This window comes from Carassius gibelio, chromosome A21 (assembly GCF_023724105.1).
Source record: "Carassius gibelio isolate Cgi1373 ecotype wild population from Czech Republic chromosome A21, carGib1.2-hapl.c, whole genome shotgun sequence".
NCBI classification, from domain to species: domain Eukaryota; kingdom Metazoa; phylum Chordata; class Actinopteri; order Cypriniformes; family Cyprinidae; genus Carassius; species Carassius gibelio.
The window spans coordinates 16,537,060-16,555,620 of NC_068391.1; the positions used below are offsets into that span (position 1 = coordinate 16,537,060).

General features: G+C 41.1%; 1 protein-coding gene across 1 annotated transcript; it reads left to right on the top strand.

Moving 5' to 3' along the window:
• The first annotated feature begins 9,401 nt into the window (after nucleotides 1-9,401).
• On the top strand, nucleotides 9,402-16,927 carry LOC127941730 (protein sprouty homolog 3). Its single transcript, XM_052537093.1, has 2 exons — nucleotides 9,402-9,955; nucleotides 14,246-16,927. The coding sequence occupies exon 2, from the start codon at nucleotides 14,314-14,316 to the stop codon at nucleotides 15,163-15,165; it is 852 nt and encodes a 283-aa protein (XP_052393053.1). The 5' UTR covers nucleotides 9,402-9,955; nucleotides 14,246-14,313; the 3' UTR covers nucleotides 15,166-16,927.
• The last annotated feature ends 1,634 nt before the right edge of the window (nucleotides 16,928-18,561 follow it).

An 18,561-nucleotide genomic window follows, 5' to 3' on the forward strand; every position in this document is an offset into this window, starting at 1 on the left:
AAGGCATGAACAAGTTTCTCCAAGTCTTGACTGGAAACAAAACATCTAATTCTTGCGATGTTTTTTAAATGATAGTATGCTGATTTAGTTACTGCTTTGACATGACTACTGAAACTAAGGTCTGTCTCCAGAATCACACCAAGATTCCTGACTTGATTTTTAGTTGTTTGACCCCTAGAGTCAAGGTATGCATTCACCTTGAACACTTCATCTTTGTTTCCAAATGCAATGACTTCAGTTTTTTCCTTGTTTAACTGAAGAAAGTTCTGGCACATCCAATTATTAATTTCTTCAATGCATTGGCAGAGGGAGTCAATGGGGCTGTAGTCATTTGGAGATAAAGCTAGGTAAATCTGGGTATCATCAGCATAGCTGTGATAGGCAATCTGGTTCTTTCTCATTATTTGACTTAGTGGAAGCATATACAGGCTAAACAAGAGCGGTGCAAGAATTGATCCTTGTGGGACTCCGCATGTCATGGACGTCCACTTAGACTTATGCTCTCCTAGACTCACATAATAGCCTCTCCCTTCTAAGTATGATCTGAACCATTTGAGTACCATCCCAGAAAGCCTGACCCAGTTTTCCAGTCTCTCTAGTAGTATGTTATGATCGACAGTGTCAAACGCAGCACTGAAATCTAGCAATACCAGAACCGATATTTTGACAGAGTCACAATTTAAGCGAATATCATTTATTATCTTAATGAGTGCTGTCTTTGTGCTGTGATGTGGTCGGAAACCAGATTGAAAATTGTCGAGGTATCCATTTGAGTTTAAGTATTTGTTCAGCTGATTAAAAACTACCTTTTCTATAATTTTGCCTATACAAGGAAGATTAGATATTGGTCTAAAATTGCTCAAAATTGTGTTATCAAGATTGGTCTTTTTCAGGAGGGGCTTTACAACTGCAGTTTTTAGGGAGTTTGGAAATGTCCCAGAAAGAAGTGAGGCATACACCACTTCTAAGAGATCTGCTTTTAAGCAGTCAAGCACACTTTTGAAAAAAGATGTGGGAAGTGTGTCAAGACAACAGGTTGATGATTTTAGTTGCTGCACTATGTCTTCCAGAATTTTGCTATCAATTTTTTCAAAATTAGACATAGTATCTTTTTGATATTTTGGCCGAATCTGTCTGACCTCTGCATTACTTGAGGATGTGCTAATCGCCTTCCTGATATTTATGATCTTCTCAGAAAAGAAAGAAGCAAACTCATTGCATTTGCTGTCTGATAGCATATCAGTGGGAATCTGACTTGGGGGGTTTATCAGTCTCTCAACAGTGGCAAAAAGAGTACGAGTGTTATTTAAGTTACTGTTTATAAGGTTTGAGAAGAAGTTCTGTCTAGCTGTGGCTAGTTTCACATTAAAAGCATGAAGGATGTCTTTATAGATGCTATAGTGAATTTCAAGTTTCGTCTTCCTCCACATCCGCTTGGCTTTTCTGCATTGTCTTTTCATAGTCTGAACTGCTGTTGATCTTCTCCAAACTGATTTCTTTCTGTTTGTTTTCTTACTGACTATTATTGGTGCAATATCATCAATAACATTCTTAACTTTTGAGTTGAAGGAATCAAGGAGAATATCAACAGAGTCTGCAGAAATGCTTGGTGTTAAAGATATAGCCTCCATAAATTGTACACTTGTGTTCTCATTTATGCATCTCCTTCTGACAGAGACAGATCTAGATTCAGTGGTAGCAGAGATCAATATATCAAAGAAAATACACAAGTGATCAGATGCTACGTCCTTAATAACAATGGATGAAATGTTTAGACCCCTACTGATGATTAGATCCAGAGTGTGTCCACCTTTGTGTGTGGGTCCATGCACATGCTGAATCAGGTCAAAGGTGTTTAGAACCGTTATCATTTCTTTTGTAGTTTTGTTTTCTGCATTATCTATGTGAATATTAAAATCCCCTGCAATTGCAAAACAGTCAAACTATGAGGAAATTATTGATAACATTTCTGTGACCTCTTCAACAAAGGCTGGAGAGTATTTTGGAGGCCTGTAAATAATAATAAACAGAATGCGTGGAGCACCTTTCAGCACAATCCCTAGATATTCGAAAGACAAGTACTGACCAAATGACACTTGCTTGCATTGATAGACATCTTTAAATAGAGCAGCTACACCCCCACCTCTCCTAACAGTCCTGCAAACACTCATGTAAGTGAAGTTAGGAGGGGCTGCTTCATTTAGGATTGTTGCACTGCAGCTGTCTTCTAGCCATGTTTCATTTAGAAACATAAAATCCAGATTGTTTGTGGTTATAAAGTCATTGATTAGAAATGATTTATTTTTTTTAGTGAGCGAATGTTTAAAAGTGCTAGCTTGATGGCAGTGCTATGTGTCTTTACATCAATCTTAGTTTGATGCACAATAGGCCGCAGATTAGATGAGTTTGCCCTTCGGCTTGAGAAGGCCTTAGACTTTCTATCACTTGATAAAACTGAAATAGAGAAAGTTACAGGCACACTGGGTTCCCGCTTGCTCAGTAGGCATTTGTCAATGTTGCTGCTATTATAGCGGGGACCCGACACATATCACTGAGAGCTGCTATCAGTTGTTTTTGGTTCACCTTCAGCAGATAGAGGGTTTGGGCCCTGGCGTTGTGGCAGCGGTCGGAGAGCTCTCATAGGAACAGGGCCCACAGGCTTTGGTGGTTGGGGGTCCCGCTGTTTTTTAGTTGATATCTGCGGGCTAGCAGCGAATGAGTGGGAGAGTTTAGTCCCAACATACACCAATTCCTCCATTTTCTGTGAGAAGCACAGAAGTGGAGATGCTGGAGAGAGGGATAATGTGTCTGGTGAGATGGGCTGTGTCTCTGGTGTTTCCGGTGGCTGTGATGTGTTGTCCTGGCTTCTCTGGCTGTTTTCCAGAAAGTCGTCCTTGGGTGGTGAATCTTGTAGCTGTTTTGATACATCACAGTCAGTCTGTGAGGAGCTCTGTGGGCAGGGCTCAGCAGGGATAGTGTCTATCAGCAGTGATTGTTTTGGCTGCATGTTGTTATCAGTGTCCTTGTGGGATATGTCAACCACATGATGACTCGGACCCGGTGTGTGTGTGTGCTGAATGGATTGACACACTCTGCTGAAGGATGAAGAATATTGTCCTTAAACACTCTTGCAGTTTGTTTGGGTGGAGGCCATCCGGTTTAAACAATTGTCTATGGCCCCAGAAAAGATTGAAGTTGTCGATTAAATTTACTCCTTTTATATTACAAGATCTTTGTAGCCATGTGTTCAGCCCAAGCAACCGTGAAAACATATTTGTTCCCCTTGCTGGGAGTGGTCCACTGATGAACGACTGAACTTTGAGTCTTTGAAGTGTTTCAAAGAGTTCAATGAAGTCCTTCTTAAGGAGTTCTGACTGCTCTTTCCGAATATCATTCTTCCCCACATGGATGATGATTCGATTTGCAGTTTTGTGCTTCATCAGAATGTTCTGAAGTTCCTTGTTCACATCAGAGACCGTTGCTTGAGGAAGGCAGCATGTTGTTGTAGTCCTGCTACGGATGTTTCTGATAACAGAGTCACTATCAGAGTCCTTGGCTCGGCTGCGCTCTGAGCTGAAAGCCGCTGTCTGCTCGTCCTTGAGCGCCTGTTAGTAGCGGTGTTTGCTGCTGGCTGATCAGATCCATATTTAAATACATTTGGGGATTCCTCACCCACATTTATTAATGCTTGAAATCTGTTCTCCAGATGTATAGGGGGTGGTAGAATACCAGTATTTACAAGCCTTGTCATAGTCGAATCTGGGGTAGAGGAAGCCAACGATTAGTGTGGTGATCAGTTTCGGCTTGTTCCTCTACACTTGGTATAAACTGTTGAGATTCAGAAGATTTGTGGGACTCACCGGCTGTATGCTGAGAGGGTCCATGACGACGGTCTGCTGGGTGTTCCATCTGTTTTGGAAGTCCAGAAAGTAACTTTGTTTCAAGAATCACAATCCTTTGTAGAAGTTTGCAGCAGTTCATGCAACAAGTAGATCCAACAGGAGGCATTTTCTCTCTCTTCTGTTTGGTAGGCAGTTGTTTTCCCGTCTCCAGAATGTAAGCTGTTCGCAGTGGGAGACGAAGTCTTCTTTTTTTAGTATTATTCCAGTCCCAGTGTTTTTAGTTTTAGCGTTTGTGCCAAAAATCTGTTGTTTGAGAACTGTGCTGATCTGCTGAAGTAAAAATCTTAGAAAAATCTGAGAAAAGTACAGAAATAAGAAGCAAAGCGCAGAGCAGTAAGCTAGAACGTCCGAACGGTAGCAAAGCCGGAAGCACTGCTAAGAGACCTGGATAGAGGCGAGGGCCTTTCTCCTGATCAGGTAGCCGAGCTGCGCCGCACCACAGATCTCTCTCCATGCTACCAAGCAGGCCACCTCCATAATGGGCAGGACTATGGCGGTCATGGTGGTAGCAGAGAGACATCTGTGGATGAACCTTGCAGACATCAGGAGGAAAGAAAAGGCTTTCCGTTGAGATGGTGATCAAGAAGTTCAGGGAGACGAAGGCATGCTCCGCTGCTTTCAGATCCTTCGTTCCACGAAGGTCCAGGTCTGAGCCCGAACAACATAGGGGTCCTGGCCTGTCTCAATCTGAGGATCAAAGATGGTCAAAGAAGGCTAATATCGTGACTCACGTTTCTCCCCCGCCTGCGGGCAGGGGTAAGAGGAATCATGGGTCACGAGGAGGTAAGCAGAACCTAAGTAATGTGATCAAAACAAGTCAGCGTTCTCGTCTGAATCAGAGTGATACCGAGGTATCTACTCGTTCCTTTTAGGGATTTTTAACTTGTGCTTTTATCCTCCCCTTCCTAATTCCCCTGTAACCACCAGCTCTCCACCTGACCGAGGTTAGGTGGAAACCTCTCTCATAACAGTCTCCTATGCTGGACCTATAATGTTTTTGGCTGGTTCTATGTTCATAGCAACCCCCTTACTGGTGGTCCGGACTAAAAGGAGGTGCCCCTTGAGCAGGGCTCCAGTGCAGGAGGGTGGGTGAGTATGTAACCCTTTCTGTATACACTTATGTGTATTAAATTGCTGGTGGTTATGTGTCTACTAATAAACTCTGTGAGTTTCACCTTCCCCTTTTTCACTTTCAGCTCTACCCCGGGCTGAGGCCCTAACAATTAAGTTGGTATGTAGCTTAGGCCTTTAGCCGTAAGGGGTATTGTCACAGACAGCCGTCTAAACATTCCAGGGGCAACTCCCATGGAAATGGTAGGGTTGGTACTTAGTGTTCGCCATGATTCTTGCCTGCACTCCCCTCAGCATGGCAGTATGGGTATACTTGTTCCCCATAGCTCCCCCTAGAGGATGCATTTCGAAGTTCCCTTGAAAGGGAACGTCTCAGGTTACAAATGTAACCATGGTTCCCTGAGTAGGGATAGAGATACTGCGTCCTTTAGCTCCCTGCCATTCTTTGGACACAAGTTGTTGTTTTTCAATGTATGCTTCAGACACGGGTCACGACGAAGTGTTCCCCATAGAGCCCCCTAGAGGATGCAGTGTCTCGTTCCCTACTCAGGGAACCATGGTTACATTCGTAACCTGAGATGGAAAGACGGAAACCTCTCCTGTCCCCATGCTGAGAGAAATTGGGAGTAAGATGCATTAGCCAGATGTTTATTAATTTAAATTTTGGTGTGCAAGGCCCTATACAGTTGCCAAAAATATAACTTTTGGGTTTTTTGTTATTAAAAACAAAAACAAATAAGTAAGCCCAGCTCAGGTGACAAAATGTAACGCAAAAGGAATGTAATGCATTACTTTCCATAAAGAGAAACTAATTGGGAAAGTCATGGCCTAATGGTTAGAGATTTGGACTTGTAATCCAAAGGTTGCTAGTTTGAGTCTTGGGCTGGCAGGAATTGTAGGTGCGGGGAGTGAATGTACAGTTCTCTCTCCACCTTCAATACCATGACTGAGGTGCCCTTGAGCAAGGCACCAAACCCCCAACTGATCCCCGGGCACCACAGTGTAAATGGCTGCCCACTGCTCTGGGTGTGTTCACAGTGTGTCTGGGTTCACTGCTGTGCGTGTGCACTTTGGATGTGTTAAATGCAGAGCAATAATTCTGTGTATGGGTCAACATGCTTAGCTGAATGTCACGTCACTTCAATCAGTTACTTTTTATGGAGTAACACAATATTGTAATGCATTACTTTTAAAAGTAACTTTCCCCAACACTGGCTTTTTTATCCTTTTGAAACATGACAGCCTCAGATATAATTCCCTTTCATTACATTGAAAAGATGGATTTCAGAAATTCAAAGTTGTGTCCCACAGTCATCATACAGGTTTAGAACAAGGCGAGGCTAAGTACATAGCGACATAATATTCATTTATTTAATGTGAACTATCCCTTTAACCGATCTGGATGAGTCAGGGCCATGAGTGAGTTTTTTTTTTGTAACTCAATATTACAGCTTCATCTGCAGTGGTGCTTTGACATGGGAAGTGATCTTTACACTGACACTGTCATAACAGGATACACATGCACATTCACAAAAAAATACTCTCAGTTTCTCTATTTATCAAATTCCAACATCAGAAGTCCATTGAGCTTTTATTTGTTTTTCAGGCCTGTTTGGTCTTTTTCTCATTCTAACTTTCTTTTTCATTTTGCTTTCAAACAGACAAACATGCAAATCACTCTTGTTCACGGACACACAGAATGCATAGTGCCGGCAGAAATGAATGACTTTGTCAGCTGTGTTCCGGTCATTAACCAGGCCATTTAACATTGATCCTTCTATGGCCCAGTACCTCACCAGTACCTGCCTCTCTCTCTTTCTCTCTCCCTCTCTCTTTCCGTCTCTCTCTCTCTCTGTCTCTCTCATTCTCTCTCTCCCTGGCAGTATGATTGCAATGGGCTGAGGCAGTGGCTGGCCTTGGGGGAAAATGCAAACCAGTCAATGTTTCCCATCACACTCACACACCTACTAATCGAAAATGAGATGGATATATGCTATTGCATCATATAGATGGGAGAAGATAAAAAGGACTGGAGTAATTTTACGTCGTTGCTATAAATGTATTATTTTGGAAAATTTGTACTTCATTCCAATATTATTGAAACAGATACTTATACTAAGTTGGATTTTTACACCTACTTAAAGATCTAATCCAATCAGATTCCTGTACATTACTTATTTTCAGAGTAAAACCAAACAAAACAATCAATTAAAATTTTTTAATAAAAAATGTACATTTTCTATCCATTTTCCATCAGTTTGATATTGCTTTTGATAAAGTATCTAGAGCTTGCCTTTCACAATCCATTATAAATATTCCCAAAAACTTGGGTCAGTTGTGAACAACTGTAAATAATTAAATATCTTCTGTATAACGACTATAAAATCAGCTAATACGTTATAAGATTAACAATTTATAGGTTTGACAGAAAACATGTTTTCTGTCTTAGCCTAACATAATCACACATTTACATTTAAATTGTTCATTTCGATTTTTTTTCTTCTTTTTTTATGAAATGTAAACATATAAACATTGTTGGAAAAAGAAATGTGAAAACTTTTATGAAAGTATTTCTTTTGTTTTGTTTTAATTTGATGACTGTTTCTAAAGTTTAAAAAGTTTATTTTTAAAACTTACTTAAAAGTAACTTTTAAAATATTTTACTGTACTGCGTGTTAAATATATTAACAAAAGTATAGTATGTAGCATATTTTTACCTAAGTATGATGAAGTATAGTTAACTATTTTTAATTGCACTGGATTTTTACACATTATCATATATATATGGTATATACAGTATATTGAAATGGTTTATGCGGAGATTCAGTTTTTTGGGCTGAAGCTGTTCTGTCATGCGTTTTGAGTGTGTTTAATATAGAGAAACCTGATTCACTCTCTTCTCTCTGCACTGTTTGGCCATCCTAGCTATTTCCCTCGACAGGAAGCCAGGAAGCACCCCTCTTTCTGCCCCATTACGCACACAGACACACACACACACACACACACAAAATGTGTCCTGTTACCTTGGAGATACCTTCCATGTGCTATCAATAGTCTGGCATGAACACATATGATTATCCTTTTGTTTATTCTCCAGCCAGTGCATTAACATTATGCTTTTGTTTATTTCCATTTTGGAAAATGATAAAGCTTTCAACACAGTAGACCATAAATAATCCTTACTTTCATTTAAATTTTCATTTGTTCATACTTGAAAATTGCACTGCTATTATGATAAGGCAGTTTGTTGTCTGTTGGCAATGACTAAAGTGATGTGGAAAGGAACATGGGCTGGGTTCCAATCTGTCATGCACTCGATTGAGACACTGAATTATTCACTGTTATAGGATGTAACCTGCTCTAGGACAGCTGCTAGCTGGCACAAACACATCAGAATGGGTCAGTGAGTTCCCAAATGTTGAGTCTACAACCACATGAAGCTCTTGGAGTAAATTTGGCATGTGATGTTCATACAACTCCACATTCTGTTCATGGTCATTAACTGTGAAGTTTAAGTTGCCATGCACTTATTTCTCTTATTCAATGCCCCAAGATCTAGTTGTACACTTTTAGACACTTAAAACAACTTTTTATTGCATTAGAAACATTATCAAACCATGTGGCATCTGCAAACAAATGCTATCTTTTCCCAGAGATAACTTCATTTTTCTAACCCTATTTTTGACTTTTAATTAGTTGGTGTCAAAGTGATTTTAATAAATGTATGAAGTAATTTCTCCTCAAGTTCACACAAGTATCATAATCATTACATTACATGCTTCATTCTGCATATTCATTTACAATGCGATATGTTGCTACTATTGCACAGACTCTACATACTTTTAACAATAGTATAAGTGCCCAAATACTTATTGGTGCTATTGTATGCCAGAATAATATCAGCAATAATGGAGCTGTTGATATGTATTCAGAATGCAGTCAGCCAGAGCTGTCCATCTCTCTATGGTTCCAAGAACTGATGCATTTTTCTCCATGAGGTTCTTGTCAGATATTGTGTTTCTCATCTCCCTCCCTCATTGTTTTCATCATCTATCATATTGTTGACTCATATCTTCGTTCTTTTTTCTATCTCACTGTCTTCATCATCTCTCTCTCTCTCTCTTTATCTCCTGTTCCCTCCCTCCCTCTGTCCATCTTGTTAGGCTTAGCTCAGGGAATTATATAGAACAGTTCCTGAGGGGGAGAAAATGAGAGATTGGGTTTCAGCCCGATGATGCCACTTAGCCATTAACTATCTCCAGCAAAACCAAGTACCCCTCACACCAACCCCCTCAGCCCAGCCTCCTTCCTTCTACCATTCATATCCAACCACCCCTCCTCCTCCTCCTCCCCGTCCCATTCCCCTCCCTCTCTCCCTCAATGTTTCCCACCCTCTCGCTCTCTCTCACACACACACATATACACACACAGACTCTGGTAGTGAGTGGATGATCGCATGAGCAGGAAGCGCTGACCGTACACAGATAGAGAGAGAAAAAGAGAGACAGAGAGTCAGAGAGAGACATTCTAGCATTCACATTTTCAGCTCATACTGAGAGAAGACAAACTACAAAGCCACTGCTGAGCTCTTTCCACACTGCTATGTGGAAGTAATTCTGAAAAGCAAAGCTCCTCTCTGTTACTCTGCCCCGGGGACATTGTTGTTTCTTATTCAAATAAATTGGGATATTCGGTGTGACATGTTGCCCTCGTTTCCACGAGAATCGTGTCTTTCTTCTGACTGTTCTTTGAACATGCAGTGCTCTAGCTGTTCCCTGATAAAGGCTGTTGCTGTTCTCCAGAGGGAATGACTGAGCAATAAGGAACCAGGATTGCTTGCACGTATGGGACAGTTTTGAAGAAGCATTTTGAGGCAGAAGAAAGAAAACTGCTCAAGAAAACATAAAGTTAAGAAAGAAAACAATAAAGAAACAGACATAAAATACTGTTTTGCCGCAAAATGGATCTCCCTCCTTTTAGGGGTAAGTGCTTTTTTTATTTAAATCTCTTTTAGTCTAAACCTTAATCTGTCTTATTTATTTATTTATTTAAGCTCAAATGGTTTTCTCTTGAGATTCTCTAGATCTAATTCTAGATGTTTTCTGAATGAAATACAGTCTAGTTGACACATAATGGGAGTAGAATATCATCCAAGTAAGAGAATATCTCTGTGTCGCGTAGTGCCCCAAACACAAGTCCTTCTCTGACCCAGCCAGTGCACAGGGCTTCAGGCATAAAGGCATGGAATTGATTGTCCTCAAGGTCGGCGATGTCAATACTACCCAGTTTGTGCTGCTAGAGGATGATGGAGAGGTTGGAAGTGGAGTGGGAAAGGACAGGGGACAGCCCTGCACACATGCATGCTCACAACGGTCTACTTGTTTGAAACTAAAAGATAAAGTTCTTACAGTAGACGACAGTAAAAAGAATGTTAATTTTGTGAATGGCGCAGGTTTACAACAACAGTGGTTCAAATGTGTTAAAAAGTTCCTCCCTCTGTCAGTTAATTCAGATTATACTTCCATAATAGTTTCATTTATTAATATTCATCTTTTCATCTTTAATGTTTACATTACAGTTTTACATTCACATCACAGTTTGTCATTCAATTTAGTTTTTCTCTCACTGAGTCTATCTTTATGATATATATTCCTCCTTTCTCTTAGTGACCCTCCCCCTTTCTCTTTTTAGTCTCTCTCTGTTTCTCTCTTACCCAAACTTGCTTGTCTGCAGTGTCTATTTCAGTCCTTCCTGGGGGTCGGATTCTGCACATCCGGAATCTCATACAGTTTATTGTCATTCAATCCCACTGTGTTCCCAGAGGGGTGAGAGGGGCAGATCCCAGGGTCCTGGTGCCTGACAACACAAGACCAGCCACAATTAAGCCTGGCCTCTAGGAGCGTATATATGCCCTCTGTGAAGCCTTCAGCCCTTAACCCCTGCGACTAGCGGCTAATCAACCCTCAGTCAGCAATTGCCAATCTGCCACTCTATCTGAGTCAGAGAGAGAGAGAGCAGAAATGGAAAATGGATATCTCTAATGAAAGTTAGCCTGCAGGAAGTCAGACTGGCCTGATGGCTCACTGCAGAATTGCTGGGTGCTTATCAGCAGCAGCAGGGGTCAATGAAAGGAGACTGGACACTTTAAAATAGCACCACAGCATGATGTCATTGGTCCACATCCCATCAGCCCCCAAACAAACGGATGGCATCAGCACCTCATTCACCTGATGGCCACACCCACTGATAGATAAACATTCTGAAAAATTTTCAAGCTGTTCCAGTGTTGTCCAACGACCCTTTACGGGACAAATGTTTTGCCTTTTCTCATTTGCCTGTTCTCTCCTCCCTGTTTGGTGGTTTAAAGTTACTCTCAGTCAGTGGTGTGTGGTGACGTTTATGAATAATATGCTCTTCTCGCCATCTTCCTGCCTTGGATTGGATTACCCTGGCCAAGGATGTGTGCAAGGTAACTGGTGCAAGGAGCCCCGGGGCAGAGCCGCGAGGTACAGCTCACTCAGCACTGATACTCCCAAAGCGCAGGGGCCTGTCTTCAGGTTACCCCTCATGGCAAGCAGGGCTGAGTAAACACTGGCCTCTCTCCCCTCCTTTTCTCTTTCTGGTGCTCCAGATGCAGCTGTCTCTCGCTTAGTTTGAGCTGTATTCTGTGACTTAAAGTGTGTCTTAACCTGGAACAGGTGTTGTTATAGAATATGTTATCTTCTTGTGTGCTCGCAGTCTCCCTTCTACTTTTTATGCATGTCTATTCCCTCTACTATAGTGGTTTAAATGTGATACAAAGTTGGATCAGGGCTCCTGTGTCCTGAAAGAAAAAGAGAAATACAGACCGCCATTAGTGGTGAATGATTATTGGACTTGCTTTACTTCATCCAATGTGAGATATGCCATCAAGTTTGGAGAGTCAGATACAGCATATCCTTTTATATGATAAAACCATCCAGCGAAAACTAGAGGATAGAGTCTTCAGAAGTGAGACCTGAAAAAAAAGAACATGCTTTGGATGAATACTAGATTGCAGAAACAGATCCCAAACTCTGCCTTCAGGACAGCTGTTCTAAACAGATTCATTTCATAATGAATGCTGAAGTAGTGTAGTTTAACCTTCTTCTTTTCTTCAATTGCAGTCATCGCCCCATTAAAATAAACTGTACTCTAAATCAGTTTCAGCTAGGTGCTGGCTCATTTGGAGTAATGCTTTTAAGAGGTCATGGTAAGAGCTTGCGAATGAGAAGACTTCATCTGAACAACACAATCAATATCCTAGTGTACACTGTCACAATGAATCAACATGTCCAAAATCTGAATGTTCCCTAAACAACAGCCAGTAGCACTTTGGAAGGCACTTAAGTAGCAGTTATCCACAGAATTTGTTTAAGAAAAAACAATTGTGCAAGCTCCACTGTAGAGACATGATAGACCAGACCACCAACCCCAGTACAGCCTCACCCTGGTGTGAGGTCTGGGGCATGCCGGGCTAAAGAGTGTTTTGGGTCTCGACAGGGAGGGGTAGAGTGCTCTTTGTTGGGGGGTTTGAGTGGCAGGTTGATCTGCTGGGCTTCCTGATGTCAGCACCTTGCCTGCAATGCTGCTGGATTGTGACTTATCGATCCTCTGGCACCCTTGCTGCTGCTTTTGGGTGGGGTGGAAGATTGTGTCAGGGGCTGTTATATAGCAGCTTCTGCTCTGGTCTACTGCTTCACAGCCTATTTTACAAATGTGTCATGTCCATTGACAGAGTGAGCATGGAGGTGGTTGGGGAACGCTAGTGGGAGGCAGTTTTCGGTTAATGGATGGTGGCTTTCCAAATGGTCTGGCTCAGGGGAAGTAATTCACAGAATAGAAGGGTATTTCATTAATGATCACTTGAGAGGAACTTTTGTGGACAGAGTTAATGGTGAGTAGGCAGTTCATTGTAAAGTGGTAGTTTAGAAACTTTCTTTGTTCTGTTTCTCAGAGCCCAGGAAATGCAACATTTTGAGGTGTAATTTGGGTATGTTTTTACACAAGAGCACTGCAAGTCAGTGGAAAGTTCCAAATAAACTCCAGTTGTAGCCGCGAGTAATAAATGCTCCCAAGTGCTGACACACTTGAGGAAAACCACATGGAGAGGACATGTGCAAATGCTCAAACAAATATGCAACCAAAAGTGCCTGACATGACACAGATGAGCTAACCCAAAACTTCCTTTCTGGCTTGCCTGCAAATCCGAGACTACAAGTACAATGTTGTTGTCGAAGTCAGGCCCCAAATAATGAGCTCATGGAAATGAACAGCAGACCCCTTTCAACAATTAGATAAACTGATAGGACCTGACTACAGCTCTCTGTTGGATTTGATGTAATTACTCTACAGGACGTCTCTTTCCTCCTCTGTGTAATTTGTAAATGCGTTTTGTGCTTCCGACCTGGGCCTCCTTATCTTGAGTTTCTGGCATGGGGGGTAGTGCTATCTTACCTTTTTTTGTGAGAGCATTCAGGGCTCTTGCCAGGAATTCAGCTGACTGTGCCCCGGATACATGGGGACTGGGAGTTGTGTATGGATTTCCATTGCTTGTTATGGCAGAGGCAGTTCTCTTTTCTTGTCGAGTCTCTTCAAAGGCTATCTAAAATGTTTGCATTTATCCTTATCACACATTGACTTTTGAAACTGTCTGAGAGTCTGACAAACATCACAAAGTGATCTTCTCTACATCTGTACATTTCTCGATGGAAGAAAGCAAAACCAATTGTTATCTAATCCAGTGCAATCCAAGGTCTTGTTTGGCTATGACATCCAGTAATGCAAGCAGCATGTTTCTCAATTCCAGGATGCTGATTTGTTCCATGCACATTCCAATAGCCATGTTGTTCCTGTTTATGGAGGATAAGGCTTAACAAAAGAAAGGCTGCAGGGAGGGGCTAGAGCAAATTCCTCCTGCTGAGGAAGAGATACCTCAGGACACTGACACTAAGTCTTTTGGGTTCCCCAGTTTCTCACAATTCATTTGCTGTCAAATTCCTTGCTCTGGTTCCATTTCCTTGTGTCAACAGCTGTGTTCTACAGATGCTAAATTACAGTGTGATGTCAGTGGTGTTATCTCTCCATCCTCTGTGTCTAATAATAACCATAGCTTTAGCCATGGACCATCTGAAAAGAGTAAAAGTATTCATATGAACATTTGTTTAATAATAACACATTATGCATACTGAATTTAAACTATTTCAGTTGATTTCGAATCTAACAATGATGCCTTTATTCTTTTCTTGCTACAGGTTTATCCGATGTACCGTGATATTGGTCAGCCTTGCAGCTCAGCCCCTACCCTGGTGGCCCTAAAAGAATGGATCCAGTACCACCTATTCGGATGGACCGTGAAAGCTTGGATCTTCAGCAGGTCCCTGTGTTGTCCATTGACCAGATCCGTGCTATAAGGGCTAATAATGACTATGTGGAACGCCCTGTGGCAATGGAGCATGCGTCTCAGGTTGGTTTCATCTATACATATGATGAACGACACTCTCAGATGTCTCGCAGTCAAAGTCAGAACCAACATTCCCATTTGGCCCACTTAAGTCGCTCCAGTACCGTGAGCTCCATGTCTCGTGGCAGTGCTGCTTCAGATCAGAGACTTCTTACTGGATTAACGCCTTCCCATTCTGGTCTAGCGACTGTAGTGAGGTCTCAGCCCAAAGGTGACTTGAAACCCGAGTCTCTGGGCAAAGGACTGGCTGACAGTGAGGACTTGGGCCTGCATCTCTTCATCTGTGAACGTTGCGGCCACTGCAAGTGCCAGGAGTGCTGTGCCCCTCGTAGCTTGCCCTCCTGTTGGACCTGTGGCCAGCGCTGCTTATGTTCTGCAGAAAACGTCTTGGAGTACGGCACCTGCCTGTGCTGTGTGAAGGGTGTGTTCTACCACTGTTCTGCAGATAAAGAGGACAGCTGTGTTGATCGACCATGCTCCTGTGCCCCAGCTCATGCCTGCTCCCGTTGGAGTGCTATGGCCTTCCTGGCTCTCTGCCTGCCTTGCCTGTGCTGCTACCCTCCTGCCAAGCTGTGCCTCACTCTGTGCCAGCGTGGCTACGATCGTGCCACCCGTCCCGGCTGCCAATGCAGCAACACCAACACTGTGTGCCGCACGATCTCTGCCACCAACCCTGCGGCCTTTCGTAAAACCCTAGAAAAGCCTGTATGACAGAATGAATGAGCCTCTTGCAATCCTCCTTTCAAAGGAGACACCTCTGATGCTGAAACAGCTGGGGAATTCTGCTAAATGAACTGACCAACTCTAAACAAATCAGGCCTCCCTGCATCATGTCCATCATCATGTATCCCATTTCCCTATTTTTTTAGTAAATCCTTGTCTATTTATTTATTTATTAGACTTCCAGAATAGAGTTGGGTAATGTGAACCGTATGTAACATACAGGGAGTACGCTATCAGAATTAATGCAGAGGCTGTACTGCTTAAAATGATCGTCCTAGACATTGAAAGTTGTCAACAGACGTCAGCACTGAGTCTGTCTTCTTTAGCCTTACTGAATGAAAAAAACTGTAAGCAAGCTGGCTCATTCTAGACTATGTAAGTCAATTGTGTTTGACACCAAAAATGGGACCATAAAAAAATCTGAATATTAAGCTCACTTAAGAGGGAAGTGTTTCAAGAGAAGTGGTAAAAAGAGACATTGTGTGCATGATTGTGTGTTAAGGAAGAAGAAGGAAAAATGTGTGTGTGTGTGCATATGTGTATGTGTGCATATATGTATGTGTGTATGTAGTGCAGTCTCAGGACGGCATCTGCTGACAGCAGAAGCCTCTTTTTTATTTTTAGAGGAGCTACTCTGAAAGATAAAGTGTCTGGTCAGGTTTCCAGCCCTGGGCAGCCTGACGCCAACCTCTCCCAAGCACTATTACATCCTCAACTCTCTTTTCCACTGGTGCCCCTTGTGCTTTCCAACTGCTCAACAACAGCGATAGGATCCTTGACTGTATCTGCATCCAACCACATTGTGGGACCAAACATCAAAAGGGACTGTCTGTCCAACTTTGACAGTGCTCTCAGGATGAGATACAAGCCATTACTTTTGGAGAGCTCTTGGACAAATTGGCCAAACAACCTGTAGGACCATGCTTTAGATTAACATCAGATCTGAGCAGTATCAGCTAAATGAAGCCATTGTGGTTCCCTGGTTATGCCATACATGGGACATTAGCATTTCTAAGGACTTTGCCTTTCCTCTGGTTCTCTGGTTGGCCCTGAATGCTTCATAGAAAATGAGGTTAATGGAGACTAGAGATTATGTCATCTGACAGGAAGAAGGGATTGAATTGAGACAAGGTCTTAGTCACCTGGCCAGAACGAGGTGGAATACAACACTTGGGAACGAGGTGAAACATATGCACTGACATCCAAAACTGGGAAGCAAGTAAAACAAAACCTGTTTCAAGTGTGTGTGTTCATCCCCAATAATGCACATCTTTGTGAGTTCCTTTGCTATATTTTTGTATGTACATAGAATTATTATTGTATTTGTATTTTTATTCCATTTGTTTTAATCTGGTTATTATTACCTGTTTTCCTATTACTGGACATTAACCTTTTCAGATATCTGGCCAATACTTAAGACTAACCATAAGGCTGATTTTGTGTTGTGGAGGAGAGGTCCCTTGTGCATGGCACAGCATTCCACCGCAGCAGTGTAAATTACCCTACTAAATCTTAATAATTAGGCTCTTTTTTGGTTGCCTGCATCCATTATCATAAAATGTTACATAATTACATCAAAACTGATTTAAATGTGATTTTCAGACAAGGCCTAAATATCCTGAAATATACTTTCCACAATTATATAAAAAATATATCTGACATTACCAAGTTAAGCCATTACTGGTTTAGGTTACACACCAGCTTGCAGAGCCAATTATATGTTTTTTTTTTTTTTTTTTTTTTTTTTTTTTTACCAATACAATATTTATTGGCATCAGAGACAAGCTTTCACAGGGTGAAACAGTGGAGAAGATACCTCTCCTCCACAGTCACATCCCAAAAGAATGGCTTCTCTAAGAAGGGTCCATGATGTGGGATTTCAGTGTGTAGGTACATACAATTTACAAGAATGCCTAACTGGTGCTGTCCACAGTCTCTTAAGTTAACCACTAAAACTTCACCATGTTGTATTAGTAAGTATTGCTTTGGTACAATTGGCATCTTGTAAGTTGTAAAAGAGTTAAAGAAAAATATATAAACGTATATATATATATATATATATATATATATATATATATATATATATATATATATATATATATATATATATATATAAAATTATAAAATTATATATATATTTTACACTTTTTTGTTGCTGATATTATCATAAAACCACAGATATTTATTTCAATGATTGAAAGGAAAGCTATGTATTTATTTAGGGTGAATGATGAAAAGAAATTATATTAAAAGACCCATGTAATGATTTCAGCCTTTTCAGAGTGGATTGGTGGGTGTGGCCATAAGGCCATGGATAATAAATAAAACATTTTTAAAATAATCTGTGTACAAGGCTTGTTTTTACATTTAAAAAAAAAAATTGACTACACTATATGTATACATTTTATAAAATGTGTAAATTGAAATTTCAAGATGTATAGGAAAGGTAAAATCCATCTTTAGCTGAACTGACCTGAACTATGCAGGACATTTAAAGTAACTGTAAAAGCCACATGTGCATTTTTGAGTTTAGTTGAATCTGTAGTTTTGTGGTTTTTACCACTAGTGCAAACACACTGCTATTCTGCAGATTCCTGAAGGAGTTATTAAGTGCGTAAGTGATCCGTTTAGAAAAAAAAAAGTGCTGTGAAGTAGCAAATATATGTTCGTGTGGACACTTATGGATGTTAGTTTCAGTGCAGAGGGGTTCCGGTCTTTGTCTGTCTCTTTACTCCACTCCCCGCACTTCTGCCTGTTTTCCTCATAAATAAATAATCAAGGCCATCTCATACTAATGGCCTTGGAAAAGCAGGACTAGAGTGTGTGTGTGGGTCGATGAGAAAGAGCATGAGTTACTTCAGAAGTGTGAGCATGTGTATAAGGTGTGTGTATGTACCACCATTCGTGTGTAACACCCGTCATACTATCATGCCTCATTTTCCTAGAGCTTCAGAAGCATTAAGTCTGTTCCCCAACATTGCCCACCCTCTCTCTAGGCTTTGTCCATATAAGAAGATGGTGCATGAATAATACAGATCCAGTATTTTATTTATGTGTGTGTATTAAGATATAGAGTGCATACATATGTTTGCTGTCTGGAGAGACAGAGTTCTTGATAGAGATTAATTCATTAAACTTAATTAAAGGGATAGTTCACCAAAAAATGATGTCATCATTTACTTACCCTCGTGTCATTCCAAACCTGCACGACTTGCAGAAATATCCAGCAATATTGCATAAACTCTTTTTTAAAGACTTGTGAAAAGTATTAAATTACTTTATAATACAGTTTGGGCTGTCACATGAAGTGTATGCTCAAACAAGTGGTTATGTGTAATGAAACACAGGTGGCACAGCATATACTGTACATCAACATCATGATCA

What these genes read in the sequence shown, in the direction of transcription:
- LOC127941730 (XM_052537093.1), top strand. Translation starts at nt 14,314, where the DNA reads ATGGATCCAGTACCACCTATTCGGATGGACCGTGAAAGCTTGGATCTT.